At 44.0% G+C, this 19649-nt stretch overlaps 1 protein-coding gene, 1 long non-coding RNA gene and 1 other non-coding gene across 3 annotated transcripts; 2 read left to right on the plus strand and 1 right to left on the minus strand.

Moving 5' to 3' along the window:
• The first annotated feature begins 2035 nt into the window (after positions 1 to 2035).
• Trnar-ucu lies at positions 2036 to 2120 on the plus strand. Its single transcript is given in 2 exon segments — positions 2036 to 2072; positions 2085 to 2120. It is a non-coding gene; the product is annotated as a tRNA-Arg (tRNA).
• A 3736-nt stretch (positions 2121 to 5856) lies between these two features.
• Dnttip2 (deoxynucleotidyltransferase terminal interacting protein 2) lies at positions 5857 to 17187 on the minus strand. The gene is made up of 7 exons (XM_048351993.1): positions 17052 to 17187; positions 14855 to 16371; positions 11069 to 11204; positions 8494 to 8589; positions 7379 to 7543; positions 6653 to 6762; positions 5857 to 6021 (listed from the first exon to the last, which is right to left on the minus strand). Exons 1-7 carry the CDS (start codon positions 17121 to 17123, stop codon positions 5928 to 5930), a joined length of 2190 nt encoding a protein of 729 aa, XP_048207950.1. The 5' UTR covers positions 17124 to 17187; the 3' UTR covers positions 5857 to 5927.
• A 903-nt stretch (positions 17188 to 18090) lies between these two features.
• LOC125355560 lies at positions 18091 to 18642 on the plus strand. Its single transcript, XR_007211681.1, has 2 exons — positions 18091 to 18128; positions 18166 to 18642. It is a non-coding gene; the product is annotated as an uncharacterized LOC125355560 (long non-coding RNA).
• The last annotated feature ends 1007 nt before the right edge of the window (positions 18643 to 19649 follow it).

Here is a 19649-nt window from a genome sequence, read left to right on the forward strand (position 1 = left end):
AAGGGTGTTTTGTCCAAATCTGGGTTTCCCACATTCTCTGGACATCTTGTATGCCGGTGTTATTTTCCATGACAGAGACACAGGGTTTTATTTTTGTCTTAACAGGTGAAAGAAAAGAAATATCTAAACTTGATTTATTCAGCACTGCCAAGCATGAGTTCAAGTTCAATAAAGATTTGTGCATATAAATATGACTTAAGGCCATATTCTATTTTAGGGTCTAATTTTGTGCCTCTAAGGATTCTTCCTGCATGTAATGTGAAGACCTTTCTAAAATGAATTTTCAAGGCCATCACGTTGTTATCTATAAAATGCTTATGGTCAAGGAACGTTTGTACATCAGGATGGGAGGAAACTGGCCTCGTATCCATCAGGGCTCTGCTCAGAGAGGCGACTCACCATTAGTGACTGCATGCGCTCGGTGGATGTGCTAAGAATGCAAGACACATGGCTCTTTCTTTGGGCCAGTTCTCAGGGTTGTGTTTGCAGCAAGCGATTTTGGGAGATGAGGTAATGTCTCCCGTGGAACAAAGAACAGGATTGCTTACAGCTTACAGTAACGTCAAGTTCTCCAAACTCAGCATTCCTCCCCGATAATGCAAGCCGTTTGGTGTGCAAACACGCATCTGGGGTCCATATGCTTTGTTCCGTGTAGAATCCGGTTCAGAGAACCAGCCAATCCAATCACGCCGACCCTCTCTGGATGCGGCTTTGTCTCTCCCCTCGGACCCACCTGTCAGCATCTACGAAACGTGGAAAGCTAGCCTGTTAGTCTGTAAACACGATAGTCGCAGTTATTACTTCGTCGGATGCCAGGCGAGGGGTGTCCAGGAGAGGCGGAGGGGCGGGATGGGCGTGGGGCGGGGACCTCGAGGGGGCGGGGACCTCGAGGGGGTGGGGCCGGAGGGCGGCGGGGAGCGGGACGGAAGGGGCGTGTCTTGAGGGCGGTCGGACCGGACGTGGCGGTTGCTTAGCAGCCACACTCCGCCTTTCACTATCGCGTTCCAGCGTGGGCTGGCGTGGATGGGAGTCAATGGGGCCACAAAGAGCGGCCCCGACCCAGCCCTCTGGTTCTTTCGAGCGGCCTCACTCGGTTACCCACGGGCTTTCGCCACTTGTGATTCCTAGAAGACCCCCGCAGCCGCTCCTGGGCGCCCTCTCGACACTCCCTGCCCCCCCCCCCCTGGTGCCCCGCGGACCCCCCCCCCCCCGCGCTCGTCCTTCGTGCCCCACGCGCTCGTCCTCCGTTGTCGCCCGCGCAGACGCGTGTCTGGGGCGCGCGGTTCCTCGCGGCTCTACGGCTCCCTCCGCGGAGGCCGCGCCTGGCGGCGGGACGAGATCCCGGGAAGGATGGGGCGCGCCGCCCCCCTCGGCCCTGGGCCTGCGGGGAGCGAGATGCGACCCCAATCCTGTTTGTCGGAGCCCCGCGCACATAATTACGCACAAGCACGCACACCGATGGCGCCACGGCCAGTACGCGTGACTGCAGGTCCGGGCCGCGGAGGCCAGGCGAGAGCCCGGACGGGGCCGGAGTGGCTGCCTGCGCCTCGAGGCCCGAGGGCGGCGGCTCTGCCCGGCCGCTCAGCTACGGGGACGACGTAGGGTCCGCGTCACCGGCCCCGCACCACGGCGCAACGGCTGGCCGCGGCCCGCGGCTCGGGGGCGCGGCGGGAGCGGTTGTCGGAGAGGCCTGGTAGGCGGGGCCCGGGTGGAGAGGGGTCGCCGGGACAGGCGTCACGGTGATCTGGGGGAGACGGGGGTGCCCGGGAGGGGGCCGAGACCGGCGGCGGCTGCTCTCGCACCGCCCAACTCTGTGGCCCGCTTCCCTCAGCTAGCGGGGTTTTGGGGCCTCTCGAGAGGCGGAAGCCGGGGAGGCGGGTGCCCGCCGCCCGCGGCCCGCGTCTGCTTCGGTCTGCGGTGCCTAGGACGCAGCAGCCGGGCCCGAGAGACCGGAGACGAGCCAGGGGGCCGTGGGCAGGGCGCGGGGCCGTACCCTCTGGCTTAATACGGCAGCTGCGCGAGGACTCCAACAGGTGGCTCCGTGGCGCAATGGATAGCGCATTGGACTTCTAGAGGCTGAGGGCATTCAAAGGTTCCGGGTTCGAGTCCCGGCGGAGTCGTAACGTTTTTAGAACCTTTGTAAGTTTATTTCCCACCTCGACTGGTGTCCTCCCTCTCCGTCCTTTATTTTTCTTCAACTGAACTCGCCGCCTTCTCTAGCTCTCACCTCATTTGCATTCGTTGTGCCCGCTCTGTAATGCCGGTCCCGGTGGGGCTTAATCGGTGCCGCCCCAGGTCCCCGGAAGCGGCGGAGGAAAAGGAGCTGGCAGTGACGTGGGCCTCCGGCGTGGGCCTGGATGGGAGCGCGGGGGAGCCCCGGATCGCTGGTCATCCCCACGTTCGGAGCCCGACAGTGGGTGCAGCGGGCCCTGGGGCCCGGCCAGAAAGGTGGGTGTCCGGTGGTCGCTCCGGAGTCCAGGTGAGGCCCAGCGCACCTGGGTCCCTGGGCCGGGCTGCCTGCGGTCAGACCGAGGCAGGAATCCCTAACAGCTCTTGGCTTTGCTCAAGTTGAGGGGTGCACTAAATGCGAGTAACACCAGGAAAGAACGGAACTAAAGGGATGACTGTCCAGAAAGAATTGTACTCAATACCTGACTTAAGAAATGGCACAACACCTGCATAAAAAAATTAAATCATATTTAAAGATCATTGTAACAGGTAATTTACGCAAAAGACACAAAAACCACAATTGTCAGGAACAGAACAGGGAAAAGTAAACGGCACCCTTTTTGCCATGTTGGTCCTAGAATTCTCTCAAGCCGGTATACTTAGAATTTATTTTTGAAAATTGTTTTTATAAAGGTGATATACAGAGCGGCTACCATTTCATTAAGTCAGGGAAAGAGTACATTTCTGTTTGTCACCCCCTCCCTTGCCATTTTTCCCTCCTGTCCCCACCCACGTCGTGTAGTTCATTCTCAACTGTGTGTACTGAGCACTACTGTTGCAGTAGTTCACCTTTTGTCCTAATACTTGTTTTTGCGGGCCCAGAGGCTTGAACTCTAGGCCTGGGCACTGTCCCTGAGCCTCTTTCTGCTTAAGGCTAGCACTCTACCACTTGAACCACAGTGCCACTTCTTTGTGTGATTAATTGGAGATAAGAGTAGTTTCTGAGTAGTTTGTTGGGAGATAAGAGCCTCAAGGACTTTCCTTCCCTGTCTGGTTTTGAGCCTCCCGAATAGCTAGGATTACAAGGTGTTAGCCACTGGCACTTCAGTATTTTTTTAAGTCACACATCTTTGTTGTCTGGTGTGGCTGTTAATGCTTTTGATAATGTGATATGTATCATTTTAAGACAGCAGTATGCTATGCTTCTTTCAGTTAATACATATGATTATACATATTTATTATGACCTAATATTGGGCATCTATATGTCCATTATTTTCCTATAGAAGTATTTCCTACTTCCAAGTGAACAACCTAGTTCTCAAATAGCTGTACACAAGCACAAGTACGCTTTTGGGATACTGTTATTGCTGGTTTAAAGCTGTTCCAGCACCCTTAATCTGTCCTCTTTTGTATACACTGGCAAATTGCCTTAGAGCAAGGTGAGAATGTGCTCCCCCACAAGCTGTGGTTTCTGGTTGCAGTTTTGATTCATGCCATTGGTGAGGGAAACTAGGCTTCTTTTCATACATAGGGCAATTTGTACTGATTTTAGTTAATCTGTTCTTTAGTTGTGTGTTCATTTTGTCATTCACCCTAACATGACTCTAAGACACATTCTCTTATGTAGTTTCCTTTTAACACGTTAAAGAAAACAGCTCTTTGTGGTGTTAAAATTCTTTTCACCTGTCTTCTGATTTTACTTATGGTTATCTTTCCATACAAATATTTGCCACTCTTTCCTTGCTTCTAGAACTCAAAATCATACTGTACTTATTAAATGCTTTCTCTAGGCCTTTGCTTCATCTGGAATATATTCTTATTAGAAGCAAAATTTGTCCCAGCAATCAATGAGCTGGGAGAAACCTTTTCTATACTAATTAAAATGCCATCTTTATATTTTCTTAATTCCTACGTGCATTGGGTTCTCCATTCTGCTGATTTGAATTTGCCATTTTAAAATCTAGTAAGAATATGGCCCAGTGGTACAGTGCTTGCCTCACATGCATGAAGCCCTGGGTTGGATTCCTCAGTACCACATATATAGAAAAAGCCAAAAGTGGCGCTGTGGCTCAAGTGATAGAGTGCCATGCTAACCTTGAGCAGAAAGAAGCCAGGGACAGTGCTCAGGCTCTGAGTTCAAGCCCCAGGACTGGCAAAAAACAAACAACTAGGAGAACTAATCTTGTCTCATTACCTTTTTTTTGCCAGTCCTGGGGCTTGGACTCAAGGCCTGAGCACTGTCCCTGGCTTCTTTTTGCTCAAGGATAGCACTCTGCCACTTGAGTCACAGCGCCACTTCTGGCTGTTTTCTGTATATGTTGTGCTGGGGAATCAAACCCAGGGCCTCATGTATATGAAGCAGGCACTCTTGCCACTAGGCCATATCCCCAGCCCTCTCATTACCTTTTTTAAAGGAACTTTTTTCCCCCTTGCCTGTTATTGAATTACTAATAACGGCAATACTGTGGTCCCAGGACACACAGCTAAGTCCGGTGTGGTGTGATCATATGCTCCCGCCCACCAGAGCAATACCACCTCAAACATCAAACACACCAAGGATAGAACTTGTAGCATTATACTAGATAGGAAGCTACAAAGGCTGGATGTCTGAGTAAATCCATAATTTTGTATTTCCACATACTACTTATAGCTAGTCTAATTTGGCTCATAGCAAGTGTTTGCTCGAGTCATGTTTTTTGTAGACTAACATAGGGAGAATTGTCCTAAGGATGTTGAATCTTCTTTCTAAAGAGCAGCAGGGAGTAGGGGGAGAAAAAGCTACATATTTTTATTTTTTCAGCCTTCATGTTAGTTTATCTTCATGTCTATCATAGTGTTTTTTAGCTACCTTTGCTCTCAGTGAAACTATCTTTTGTTAGGATCTTTTCTTCAATTCTCTGACAGGTTACTTATATATAAGGTATTTGATATTCAAAATTAATTTATACTCATAAGGAAGAATTAACTTTGGCTCATCCTTTCAGGGGTTTGGAAACAGGTAAGGATGACAGCAAGGGAAACAAATCCTGGGCCTTTTACTCACTAAAAGCAGGCTTACAACAGCTTTGTCATAAAGACCAGATTAAGCCAGAAGGCCAGAATGTTCAGGCTAGGAACCCTTGTGACTAAACCAAGAAACAAACAAGTACAGTTCAATTGCAGGAAAAAAGGAGAAATAGTTATTAAAGAAAAGCCCATCCCATAAATGCCCTAGAACCAACTGAGAGCGAAACCACAAAACCACCAATTTTAGAGGCCACAGTGGTAAGTAACACATAAGCTTCCATTATCTTGTTAACTGGCATAACCTTCACATTAGAGGGTTTTCCAGGTTACTTGGCAGAAACTTGAAGACTAAAACATTAACTTCTCACTGGGTCTGAAAACGTCGACTGATATAGGATAAAAAGACTGGCACCTCTGTCTTCACATTGCATCTGTCCTCTGGGTTGTATTCTTTCAGCTCTGAATATGGTCATGTTGATTATTATGAAATTTCCTCTGCATAATTAACATAAACCAATAAAAATAAATAAGCAAATAAACTAGTAGTTGCTTTGTACTTGCCTCACATAGGCAAGACCCTGTGTTTACTCCCCAGTACTATCAAAAGAATTTGTTCAAAACTATAATACAGGGCTTATTTCCAAACAAATCCCTATATAAACAGAGCGTCTATTAAATCATGTGATGCTGTTTTAAAATATATTTAGCAAATAAAGAGAAATGTACAATATTGTATTTGGGTTGATGAATCTTAATTGCGAAATTTCTTCTTTTTTCGGAACCTTTTTCCTGCTGCATTTGCTGCTTTTTCAGCCATGATCTCTGAGTACTTCCTCCGGTTATATCTGAAAAGACAGATTTGACAGCATAGTACAGCAGACACTATAAGTTTATATATACCCTTAGGGAGGGGTTCTAAATCTGTTTTCTGTAAGTTGCACCACGTGTTGAGACCTGTGGTAGGAGCTGAGGATAGAGCAGTGCACAAAGGCAGTTCTAGTCCTTGTCTTTCCAGAGCTTATGGTTTAAAGACTCATTTACCATGTGATGTTAAAGTGATGTGAATGTGAGAGCAAAAAAATAAAAAGGACAACGCAAAACAGTTTATACTTATCCAAAAACACAGTAATGTGTTTCACAGAACCTTACAGCACACTGTAGACCAATAGTTTGTAATGTGCAATCAGTAGACAGCCTTTCAAGATGATTTTTACAAGAATCCTAAGCTTGGCCTTTCATCCCTAATTCTCTGCCGAATATGTAGTGGTGCTTTCCCCAGGCTCTCTGCAGAAACAGAACTGCCTGAACTTAACTACAGCAGACATTAGAGATTTGTAGTATATTACTTTTGTTTTCATGAAACTATACATATTAATGTGTAATGAGTTTAAAAGTAATTTACTTAATTTTTTTATCTGAAAATCTATATTTCAAAGAAGAAGTGCCTACTGCAAAACAAAACATAAATTCCATTACCTTCTGAACTCGGAATCAGCCAGCAGCTCTTCCACAATAGTTCTTTTCCGTTGCTTCTTGGGAACTCTTGAGTGGTAGAAATCAGCTGGATTGTCAACAATGGTTCCAATCTGTGAACAATCAACTAAAATAAGTCATGCAATGTCTGAATGCCAAGTTGCTTCCATATTTCAGTTTAGTTCTAATGCAGTGCTATTTATAGATAGGGATAGAACACACAAGCTTACATTATACTGCAGTTTTGTCATTTTTTGTATGTATGAGCTGGTACTAGTCTTGAACTCAGGGCCTGAGTACTGTTTCCGGGCTCCTGACCTTAAGGCTAACACTCTACTACTTGAGCCAGTGGCTCTTCCAGCTTTTTCTGTGATAAGAGAGTCTTACAGATGGTTCCTGCTTGGGCTGGGAACAATCCTCAGTCTCAGTCTTCTGAGGAGCTAGGATTACAGGCATGAGCCACCAGTGCCCGGCTTGGAATTTTGGTAGTTAATTGAAGAGTCTAACAGACTTTCACCTGAGCCGGCTTTGAGCCCTCAAGAGTAGCTAAGGTTACGGACTTGAGCCTGGCTTAACCCTGTCTCTCTGTATTAGGAACGTACTACAAGATGGTCTCTGTCTGAACTGTGTTTTAGTCATTATCATATGCCTGAAGCAGATAGGGCAGATCACTATGCTGCTTTCCAAAGGAAAACCCAAAGAACAGAGCCACTCTAGCTTCCTTCATACCTGGAAGTACTTAGGGAAGCCATCTCTGTCATTTTTCTTATAAAACCTTTTGGGATCCATGCTTGCTCTCATCTTCAGTGCTTTGAGATCATTTCTCAGTTCCTCTGTCAGTTCTGGAGCTTTCATACCAAACCAGCCATCACCTGCTGTTTTTTGTCGCTCTTTCTGAAATTCAGATTTTAAAAATAAAACATTCTAGTTTTAATAAGCTAAAAAGTACACGTAATTTGTTTCCTCCTAAACTACACAGAAAGTTTCATGAATTAAAGTTACTTTAGGGCTATACATTTATCTCTAAAATCCTATTTATCAAAGGAATTAAATCAGTATGATTTCTTTGCTAAGTTACACATAGCATTATCAGTTTTCATAAATGAAGACTTTAAAATATATTTTGTATTGCACTTTAACTGATAACTTGCTGAGAAAAATAGCAATTCTCATGGACTTTCCTGCCTGGGCTGACTTTGAACCACGATCCTCAGATCTCAGCCCCCTGAGTAGCTAGGATTACAGGCATGAGCCACTAGCACCTGGCACAAGGTTTAAGTTTTGTCTAAAATGGCCCATGGTAGAGATATTGTATAAAACTACTTTTACCCCTGGAACTTTTATGTAAAAGTATTAACATTTTTATTCAGTTACTTAGATGTCTCTTCAATCTAGAAGTTTATATTATTTCTTAAACAAAATAAACCTGTTCTTTTGAAAATGCACGGCCAATTAATTTATTTTTACTGAATGGCTACATGCGTGAGGGTACTATATATCAATGGTATTAGGTACTACGGTACCATCTTCAAATGCCTCCAAGTGCCCTTGATAAGTTGGTACTGTTCCCGTTCTCTCATTTGTCAGCCTACAGAGCCCCTAGCACTGTGGACAGTGAAGCTATACACTGGCTGTCACTGCTTTCAAGGTATACTTTTAGAAGGCTACATTTTGCAGAGCTAGGGATGTTCAGTATCACAAAAGTGTGAAAATCTAGCCTAAATATGTTGATGGGATTATAGTTAAAACAATCTGTAATAGTACTTATAGATACATCAGTACAACAGATGTACTTGGTACACAATCTGAAAATAGATAGCCAAGCTCAAAGTCATTGTACTTACCCTGCGTTTTTTTTTAAGTTGATGCTTTGATTCTCTATATGGTTCGACACAATGTTTCTTTTCAAAATCAGGTGTAATAACAGCTTTCTGCAGAAGCTATCAAGACATAAAACTGGCTTTTATATAATTTCCCATTTATGTTTTAAAATTTTGTATGGTCAGATCAATTGATCTGTTTCTCAATGACTGCTTTATTTTGTTTGTTGACTAGGATCATTGGTATCTTACAAAACTGCATGATTACAAAGGCATTTCAAAGTAGTAGTTTCCCCAGTGTAACAACCAAACAACTACTTCCCCCTCAGAACTGCACAGGAGTATAGCTAAATTATTAATTTGATAATGCCATTTGAAGTTAGTGATTCAGCAATAATAAGTCAGTTACATGATTCAAGTTCAGGTCTCGTTCTTTTGTTTTTGCTGGTCCTGGGGCTTGAATTCTGGTCTTAGGTGCTGTCCCTGAGTTCCTTTTTGCTCAAGGCTATTGCTCTAACACTTGACCCACAGTTTCACTTCTGGCTTTTTCTGTGATTAATTGGAGACAAAGGTTTCAGGTACTTTCCTGCCCAGGCTGGCTTCAAACTTCAATCCTCAGATCTCATAGGTGTGAGGACACCAGTGCCTGGCTCAAGTTTTTGGGTGATACAGTAGCAGTCTAGATTTTTATATCATCCAGGAAGAATGTAATATTTACTTAGGTGATTGAGAGTTTGTTCTAAGTCCTAGTCTAGGCTCTAGGACAGTGGAAGCAAAAGACAAAGTCTAGAGACATTTTGGGAGTTATGAAGGAAAGAATGCTACTGACGTAGACGTAGACTACTGACGTAGTCTAATGGGCAAAAGTCAGGGATGCTGTTAAGCATCAACAAAGAATAATGGAGTCCAAAACACCAGTAGTGCTGACATCGAGAAACCCTGTTTTAATGAACTAGAGCTATACTGAGTATTACAGAAGCACAGGGAAAGTGGAAGAAATGAGGGTTAACACTTCCCCAAGGCAGTTATGTATAACCTCTGGTATGCAAAGAATAGGGATATACTAACTTGAACAAAGTAGATGAACATAGCTAGTAGTACAGTGGTTCCAGGAAGGACTCAGGCAGAATATGTCAAATTTGTGTTTTTAGAGAGAAATCTAGAAGTATGTAGGCAAAAAAAAAAAAGAAAAGAAAAAAGCAAAGAGGTTACTGGAGACTTGGTTAGAATTAACAGTGACAGTGATTCAAAAAAAGAAGGCACCATTTCCAAAGCTGGCTGACACTACAGAAGGAAACTTCAGTGTCATTAACTGTCAGAGAATAAAGAACCAGCTCGTTCAGGTAGGGAAGAGGAGACACACTTCTAAATACACACAAGTAGTTCCCTGGATCCTAAGGTCTGAAGTCATCTGGAGGGATGACTGTCCAAAAGAAATGTGCTCATTACCTGACTTGTATAACTGCAACCCTTCTGTATATGACCTTTATAATAAAAAAAGTTAAAACATACACAGATCTCAGAGAAAGGACAAGATACTGGCTATAGCTAAAAATATTAATCCAGGGCTGGGGATATAGCCTAGTGGAAAGAGTGCCTGCCTCGGATACACGAGGCCCTAGGTTCGATTCCCCAGCACCACATATACAGAAAACGGCCAGAAGTGGCGCTGTGGCTCAAGTGGCAGAGTGCTAGCCTTGAGCGGGAAGAAGCCAGGGACAGTGCTCAGGCCCTGAGTCCAAGGCCCAGGACTGGCCAAAAAAAAAAAAGATTAATCCACAGCAGTTCCTTTCCAAATTTTCTGTCTCTCTCTCTCATTTCTGTATGTGTGTGTCATACTGGTGTTTGAATTCAGGGCCTCCTCTTCCCATTTGCTAGGCAGGTAGTCTACTACTTGAGCCACAACCCCTGCCCCTTTTTGTTAGGTATACATTTGTTTTTATCCTCTAAGGAATGTCTGGACCATGATCCTATTTATATTTCTCAAGAAGTTGAAATGAGAGGTGTACACCACCATATTCAGCTTATTGGTTGAGATGGAGTCTAACTTTTTGTATAATCTGGACTTGAACTGCTATATTCTGCACAGTTGAGACTACAAATATGAGCCACCACACATGGCCTATATGCAAAGTTTTATGTCTGTATGCAACATTCGTACTTTTTTTCTAGATGAGAAAGGCAGGCATTCAAAGCTTTCAGATTCTCAAAAGTACAGAACAGTTTACTGAAAATATAGCAAGAAAACAGAGTGCCCTGTATCATAACTAGTGGGTACAAGAAGAGAAATGCTGATTTTGAGTTAATTTATTTTTTAGATATAATTTCTTACAAATGAAATAATTCTTTTTTTTTAAAAAGTTACTGTTCGGGGTTGGGAATGTTGCTTAGTGGCAGAGTGCTTGCCTAGCATGCATGAAGCCCTGCGTTCGATTCCTCAGTACCCATACACAGAAAAAGCTAGAAGTGGTGCTGTGACTGTAATGGTAGAATGGTAGCCTTGAACAAAAGAAGCTCAGGGACAGTGCCCAGGACCTGAGTTCCAGCCCGAGGAATGGCAAACAACAATAACTAAGACAAGATACTTCATGTAACTTACCTCATTTTTCTTTTTCTCCTTGATCTGTGTTAGAGTTCTCTTGGACTGCAGTTTATCTGCATTGAAATTAATATACAAACCACCCATTTGCTTGATACTTAGTCCAGGATCTATGCTGCTACTGGTCAACTTCAAACTGAAAGAGAAATGATCATTTAAAGATCAAGTAAGTAAATCAAAATAGAAACAAGATTGCATTAAAGAAAAAAAAAAAGCCACACCAGGCACAGGTAGCTCATTCTTGTAAACCTTGTTAATCAGGAGGCTGAGATTTTAGAATTGTGGTTTGAGCCAACCCAGGCAGGAAGGTCCATTAACCACAAAAAGAGCCTCGAGCAAGCAAGCTGGGAGTGGAGCTGTGGCTCCACTGGTAGAAAGCTAGCCTTGAGCAAAAAAGCTCAGGGACACTGCCTAAGTTCAGGGCTGATAATGGGTACTTAAAAAATCAGCTTGGAAAGTGGCTTAGTGGCCCTGGGTTTGATTCCTCAGTACTACATAAACAGAAAAAACGAAGTGGTGCTGTGGCTCAAGTACTAAGAGTGCTATCAACAAGCAAAAGAAGCTCAGGGACAATGCCCAGGCTCTAAGTTCAAGCTTCAGGACGGGTTAAAAAAAAGAAAAAAGATAGGGCTGGGAATATGGCCTAGTGGCAAGAGTGCTTGCCTCATATACATGAGGCCCTGGGTTCGATTCTCAGTACTACATATATAGAAAAGGCCAGAAGTGGCACTGTGACTCAAGTGGAAGAGTGCTAGCCTTGAGCGAAGAAGCCAGGGACAGTGCTCAGATGCTGAGTTCAAGATCCAAGACTGGCCAAAAAAAAAATTAAAAAAAAATATATATATATAAATCACGGGCTGGGAATATGACCTAATGGTAGAGTGTTGCCCTGTATACATGAAGCCCTGGGTCCAGCACCACATATACAGAAAATGGCCAGAAGTGGTGCTGTGGCTTAAGTGGCAGAGTGCTGGCCTTATGCAAAAAGAAGCCAGGGACAGTGCTCAGGCCCTGAGTCCAAGGCCCAGAACTGGCCAAAAAATCATGTGTCCATCTATTTACTATCAGTGAAAAAAAGTGCTTTTAATTTTGTAATAGTTACTGGAAAAACAAGTAAATATATGTCTTAAATCAATACATTCATTTAGAAGAAACTAGGATAAGTAATGACCTAAGCAACAACAAAAAAAACTTATTGGGAATTCATTCGAACCTGCTCTTGGGTTTTTTTTTTTTTTTTTTTTTGGTGGTGTTGGTTGCTCATGGCTAGTGCTCCACCACATGAGCCACAGTGCCACTTCAGGTTTTTGAGTAGTTAATTGGGGATAAAAGTCTCACAGGGACTTTTTTCCTGCCCGAGTTGGCTTTGAACACGATCCTAAGATCTCAGCCTCCTGAGTAGCTAGAATTCCAGGTGTGAACCACTGGTGTCTGGCTTTCTTCAGATTTTTTTTAAGAAACATTAGGCCAGTAAATATCACAAAAGATTTGACTTGTAATTCTAGCTTCTCAGGAAGCTGAGACCTGGAGGATCTGTTTGAAGCCAGCCCAGGCAGAAAAGTTGTTGAGACATCCATCTCTAATTAGCTAGGAAAAAAGTCAGACTGCAGGTGTGGCTCACGTGTAGCACACAGGCTAAAACCGTGAGAGCTGAGCCAGAGCATGAGGCCTTGAGTTCAAACCCTAGTACCAGTCAAAAAGAAAAAGGGGGAAAGAGGTTGCCAATAGGGAATATACCTGGCAAATCAGTTCAAATCATCTATGGGTGGCAATAAAGGCAATAAAGGTGGTACTTCACCTCTAAAAACCAGTATGAAAGACAAGTTCTACTTGTTCCAAATTATTAACTTAGAAATTCTTTCCTGGGAAACTAAGGTAATTTTGGAGTGTCTAAATCCTTGTCTTAAATGGCAATGAAAACTGTTCTCACAGGAACATTGTGAAGACAATGGCCATACCTCAGACCTATCAAATTAGCACCTTCTACATCTGGTCTGGGTTACCACTAAATTTATGTGACAAGAACTTCTCTTTATAATCAAAGGGATTTTTTCTTTTCTTTTTCATAGGTCCTAGGGTCCAAGACTCTGAGCTTTTTTGCTTGAGGCAAAAAGTCTCATGGGCTTTTCTGCATGGGCTGGCTTTGAACCACAATCCTCAGAACTCAGCTTCCTGAGTAGCGAAGATTACAGGCATGAATTACAGTGTTTGGTTTTTGGCCATTCCTGGAGCTTTAACTCTGGGCATGGGTACTGCCCCTGAGCTCAAGGATAGCACTCTACCACTTGAGCTTCAGCTACACTTCTGGCTTAAAATTTTTTTTAACTTTATTTTTAAGGTGATGTACAGAGCAGTTACAGTTACATAAGTAAAGAATACATTTCTTGGGCTGGGGATATGGCCTAGTGGCAAGAGTGCTTGCCTTGTATACATGAAGCCCTGGGTTCAATTCCTCAGCACCACATACACAGAACTAACAGCCAGAAGTGGTGCTGTGGCTCAAGTGGCAGAGTGCCAGCCTTGAGCAAAAGAAAATAAAAAGGAAGCCAGGGACAGTGCTCAGGCCCTGAGTCCAAGCCCCAGTACTGGCAAAAACAAAAACAAAAAATTTCTTTTTGGACACTGTCACCCTTCCCTTGATCATCTCCCCCTTCCCCCCCCCCCCGCCCCCCGTCCATCCGTCCCCCAGTTTTTCCCTTCCATCCCCAAATTTCTGGCCTTTTGTGGTTAATTGGAAGTAAGTCTCATGAGACTTTCCTGCCCATGCTGGCTTTGAACCTTGATCCTCAGATCTCAGTCTCTTGTGTAGCTAAGGTTACAGACAAGAACTGGTATCTGGCCCAAAGGGGTTATTATTATTTTTAATAACCAAGGACACTGAAGACAAAATCACTTTCTTCCCTTTGGAAAGTGAAATCACTCTATTGCAGTGCCATGGCAGTGATTCTTAACCCTGAATGTACGTTTGAACACCAAAGGAGTGTGAACACCAAAGGAGTGGTTAAAAGGTAAGTTTGGGGCTGGGAATATACATGAAGCCCTGGGTTCGATTCCTCAGCACCACATATATATATAGAAAAAGCCGGAAGTGGCACTGTGGCTCAAGTGCTAGAGTGCTAGCCTTGAGCAAAAAGAAGCCAGAGACAGTGCTCAGGCCTTGAGTTCAAGCCCTAGGACTGGCAAAAAACAACAAAAAAGGTAGGTTTGTTTGACCCTAGCCACAGAATCCTGTTCCATTGGTTTCAAGTGAAGCCTGGGAGTCTGTTAATATGTACATCCTTACAAAGTTGTCTATATTTCTAGTGAATAGCAATGGCCCCAGGATCTGTGCCTAAGAAAATCAAGTTTCAAACAAGAGGAGACACAAAAGAAATAACCCCAAATGTTAAGAGCTTTTCTAAAGATGGATAGGATTAAAGGCGATTTATTTTTTTGCCTTGAGCAAAAGAGCTCAGGGACAGCACTCAGACCCTGGGTTCAAGCCCCAGGATGAACAAAAAAGGGGGGGAGGGATGGAGGAGGACAGCCTTGAGCTCTGTAATTATAGCTACTCAGGAGGCTGAGATCTGAGGATGGCAGTTCAAACCCAACGCTGGCAGAAAAAGTCTGAGAGATTCTTACCTTCAATTAACCACCAAAAAAAAGCTGGAAATGGAGCCGTGGCTTAAGTGGCAGAGGACCAGCTCTAAGCCCCGCCTCCCCCAGCCCAGGGATGGTTCCCAGGCCCTCTGTTCAAGCACCAGGACCAGAACAAAACAAAGGTTAAAAAAAAAAGGTGAAACTTACAGTTTAGACTTCGTGTTATTTAGCAAATCTTCCTCATCACTAAATTCATCATCTTTATTTTTATCACTGTCTGATGATTCCTCACTGCCTTCATCCTCCTCCTGCTCTTCTTCTTCCTCAGGAGCAACCTCACTTGCCTTGTCGGCTTCCAAGTAAAACTTTTTATCAGCACTTAATCCAGGAGTGGTGTCAATTACAAACAAGGCATTATCACATGACAAGCTTTTTGTGTCTCCACTGGGTGACTCCTCCTGGCCACTGTTATCAACAAAACACACAGTGTCTTCTTCACTGCCACTGCTTTCATCACTGCTGAGAACTAATAAAACAGAATCCCCTAGATCTGGAGAAGTGTTTAGCTCAGAGTTACATAATGTGGTATCACATTCAAGATCTACATCCCTTTTGCTATTCTTGTCTTCACTGACATCTATATCTATCATTTCTTCCTCTGTACCACTACCAATGTCTACACCTATAGACTCTTCATCTTTACCATCGCCAAAATCACTGAATGTTGTCAGGTCACTTGCTTTTATGTTGCCCTTTTTTCCATCATTCCATCTGTTCACTTTTACAACTGCAAATTTTTGAGTGAATGATTTCATTATAGACTCACAGTTCAGATCTGAAGGCTTTGCTGTGGTTTTGTTTTTTGAGGGGGTTGAATGTATTTGAGACTGTAATAGCTGAAGTCTAGATTTCTGAAGGTTAGAAAGGCTCTTTTTCATGTTGATTTCTTTTTCATCATCTATTGTGTCCTCTTCATTCAAATTCTTAAAATTGTTTATTTCTTTAAGAGATACAACATTGCCCTGTTTTTCTTCTGTTATATTACAGAAAGGTGGCTTATTTAGCTGAGAAAGTGCTCTTGTTGGTAACTGAGAGGCGGTCCTGTTATCTAGATCCTTTGAACTCATAGATGTATCCAGGATTTGTTTTTCACTTGAAGTTACGGTCTTAGTATCTTTCCTCTCTATTTGTACCTGTAAGTTCCTTTGCATATTCTTGATTGCTGTTCTTGGTGTAGCTCCAGAGAAAGAGCTATCTGAGCATGATGACTCAGCATTAGATACAGCTCCTGCATGTGCTTCTTGGCTTGGATCTATTCTAGATTTAGCCCTTATTTCTGTGGGAGGCACAACTGTAGAAATAGATGACACATGAGATTCTGTTTCAGAGACAATTTCTTCAGTAAGAAGCTCACTTACTGAATCTATTTTCTTTCTCTTTCTAACACTGGAACCTGGAGAAGATGCAATTATGATCTGCCTTCTCCTAGTTGTTCTTACAATGGGCTCCTGAACCTCAAACACAGAACAATTTGATTCAGCTTCAGATGTCTCTCCATCTGCAGACAATTCAATGACCTCTCTTTGTAAGCCCAAAGTTCTGCTCTGCCTCCTTTTAGATGAACGTTGTTTCTCAGAAGTCTGTGTGGCAGTAACAGTAAGGCCATCATATCTAGATTCCTTCCTGATTTTTGCATGTGCTTGAATTTCTTCAGTAGCAGAACTCTAAAAGCCAAAGAAGACACTAATTTAGGCTGGGTTAAGGACAAAGCAAATGAGGCAATCACTCAAAAGCAGATAACAGAGCACTAACAAAAACAAAATGCTGTAAGTCAAGCTTACAGTTAAAAAACAACAGCACACTTCAAAACCGAAATGCGATTTTGTATTTTCTTTACATACCTTGCCCTTGACCTGAGTCTTCAGGAGATATACTGGGCAATGAAAAGGGAATTTTCAACGCTTGAAATCACATATTCCCATTCATTTTCATTTGAGAGCTCATCGTGGAACGCGGAAAATGGGACTGCAGCAGGGTAGGGTCACGGAAGCAGAGAGCGCCCTTTCCCCCGCTCACAACATAGAAAGTGGATGTGGCCCCCGCCATCGGCCTCCTGCTGTGGGCCTACGCTCGCGACTTGCGCGTGGCAGCCAGAAGTCACTTTACGTGGTAGTGTCCATAGTGTGCCTGCACTAAGGAGGTCTGGTAGCCCGGGCGTCACCGCGCCTCTCCCCCGTGCCCAGCACGGAGGTCTGAAGTTCCCTCCACAGGATACGGCCTGGTCTAGCCAGGCTTGCTTCCGCCCTCTCCACGCGTTCCTTCACCCGCCGGCTCCGGTGCCGCCCAGCTGGCTTCAGTTTTGGCCTACATAGGGCGAGAAGTTCGGGGGGGGAAAATGACCTACCTTTTGCTGGGATCCTTTGGCCGACGGGCCTAAAACCCCGGCCGCAAGCCGGGAAGACCTGGTGACGACCATGCCTCCGGTACCCGGAACTGGGGCACGCACTGTCCGGTTCTCTGCGCCCGCGCTGCGGAAGTGCGTCAGAAGAGCCGGGCGGGACGAGGGGTGTGTTCCCGAGCCGTTCTCGCAGTCCGTGAGAATCTCGCGCCTGGTTTTGCCCCACCCACCCTGTGTGGTGGGGTACGCCGAGCTCCAGTTCCCGGATGTGGGGCTGGCTTCCGCGTGGTAGGAGGCGAACGTGACGAGCCTGGAGGGTTCGGGTATGGCACGCCCAATTCAGTGTCGGCTTGTGCAAACGGGAAAAACTGCTCCATTTATCTCTTTGTATTCAGCCCCCATAAGATGGCACAACAGTGAAAAAGCTTTCTACAACTTGATCCCATCTCCTGGCCTTCAGTGTCCTCAAAGGTGAGCTGGATTCAGTCATTTACAATGAGAACAATAACAAAGGTGGCCCATTGTAACGAAGGCTGGCTCGCATCTTTCTTTCTCTCGTGTTGCCAGCTGCCTTTCTCAGGAACGAAGAGGCCTCTGGTCTAAAACTCCTAAGAAACTTGAGGCCCTCAGATTGACCCTTGTGAGGAACCTAGTTCTGCCCATCACTGGACACGCGAGCGTGGAAACAGGCGAACCCTCGATCACACCTGACAGCCCTCGAAGCACTCAGATACAGTATAGTTTAATAACATCCATTTTGTTTTAAAATCTCACACATGACAGCATGTACTCTTGCTTCTGGCTTCTTCGTTAGGAACTTCACGAGATCCACCAGAAATGTTACTGTGTACCAGAAGGTCCTGTTTTTTTTCTTGAGCGTTATAATTTGTTTGTTTGCCATGGGTCTTGAACTTAGAGCCTGGATACTGTCCCAGAGCCTTTTTGCTCAAGGCCAGTATTCTACCACTTTGAGCCACAGCTCCACTTCCTGCTGAGTGGTATTCTGTTATATGGCTATGTAGCTATGTAGATTTGTCCATTCAGCTCTTGGTAGGTGAGTTGTCCCCAAGTACTAGATCACAAGTTATAACATACACAAAATTTGAAGCTCACTATTAAGGAAAAGCTTCTACAGACTTTCATGACCTCTTGTACATATTCTCTAGCAAAAAATCTTTGGAGTGGAATTGTTGAGTTAGATGGCTAATTGTACACATTTTACCTTGTAAGAAATGCCAACATATTTTCTATAGTGATAGTACATTTACATTCCCACCAGCAATATCTGAGAGTTCTGGTTTTTGAACATCTTCACCTATGTTTGGTATTGTTGGTTGTTAAACCTTTGCTTTGGTGATCTCTTAATTTGCATCTCTTCCTGATGACTAATGATACCAAATACCTTTTGGTGTTCTTATGATCTGTTCTGATGTCTTTGGAGAAGAGGCTGCTTTAATTTCTTGTCTATTTTTTATTGGGTAATCTTAAATTGTAAAATGTCTACACATTTTGGATATAAGAGCTTACCAGATATAATTCACAAAAAAATCTACCATTTTGTGGATTGTCTGTGTTGGTATATTTTGAAGCTCAATTTATTCTGGCTCATAATTTTATACAGGTTGCAGTCTATGACTGATTGGTCTAACTCTGGGACTGTGGTGAGACAGAGAATCATGGCAAGAGAAAGGGCTGAGTCAAAATAAGTAATGCTTGTTGAAAAACATGAACCTTATTATAAGGGACCAAAGGCACACCAAATCATGTGTGACACACATTCAAGCAGTGCTGAGTCACATTTTGTCAGCTGGAAGTGGAACTGAACATGGCCATGTCCTGATTTATATATAGGGGATAGAGCATGTTTTAGTCATGTCTTAACAAAAGCCTTAGCTTTCTGCTAAGAACAAGCTTTTGAAGAGTGTTCTCACTGAATTTGTTAGTCTGCATATAAATTGTTTCATCATTCAACATTCAATAAAAGAATATTTGCATACCAGGCAAACAAGGGCCTCTGCTCACAATGTATACCACCACATCTTGTGCTTTGGCTCTACCCTACAGCTAATTCCTTCAGGAAAGCCTTTATCCTTAGCCTGCCCCACTTCCTTTCACATCCCTACTCTGTCACTAATGGATACAGCCTTGTATTGCTATTCTTCTTGCACACATCTTTGCCTCTCCAGCAAATACTCGAATTGCTCCTGGGAGATGGGCATTCTTTCATCTCTGTCCATCTGTAACATCTTGCACAGTATCTTAAGTTCATAGGTGGCATGTGATAAATCTCTGAGTATGAATGAGTAGGGTTTTGTTGTTTGCTTGCTTGTTTTTTGCCAGTCCTGTGGCTTTGAACTCAGGGCTCAGGCACTGTCCCTGAGCCTCTTTGTGCTCTACCACTTGAGCCACAGTGCCACTTCCAGCTTTTTCTGAGTAGTTTATTGGAGATAAGAGTCTCACAGACTTTCCTGCCTGGGCTGGCTTTGAACTGCAAACATCAGATCGCAGCCTCCTGAGTAGCTAGGATTACAGGCGCCTGGTAGAATGAGTGGTTTTATGGCATACTTATAAACTCCTAAATTTCAAGTCATACTTAGGTTAAGT

This window comes from Perognathus longimembris, chromosome 7 (assembly GCF_023159225.1).
Source record: "Perognathus longimembris pacificus isolate PPM17 chromosome 7, ASM2315922v1, whole genome shotgun sequence".
Taxonomy (NCBI): Eukaryota; Metazoa; Chordata; class Mammalia; order Rodentia; family Heteromyidae; genus Perognathus; species Perognathus longimembris.

Bases quoted from the DNA above. Each gene is read 5' to 3' on its own strand.
- Dnttip2 (XM_048351993.1), bottom strand. From the start codon at position 17,123: ATGGTCGTCACCAGGTCTTCCCGGCTTGCGGCCGGGGTTTTAGGCCCG. The intron at 8,590-11,068 runs GTAAGTTACATG...ATGTCTTGATAG, and splicing joins AGGAGAAAAAGAAAAATGAG to CTTCTGCAGAAAGCTGTTAT. The intron at 6,763-7,378 runs GTATGAAGGAAG...GATTGTTCACAG, and splicing joins GCTTCCCTAAGTACTTCCAG to ATTGGAACCATTGTTGACAA.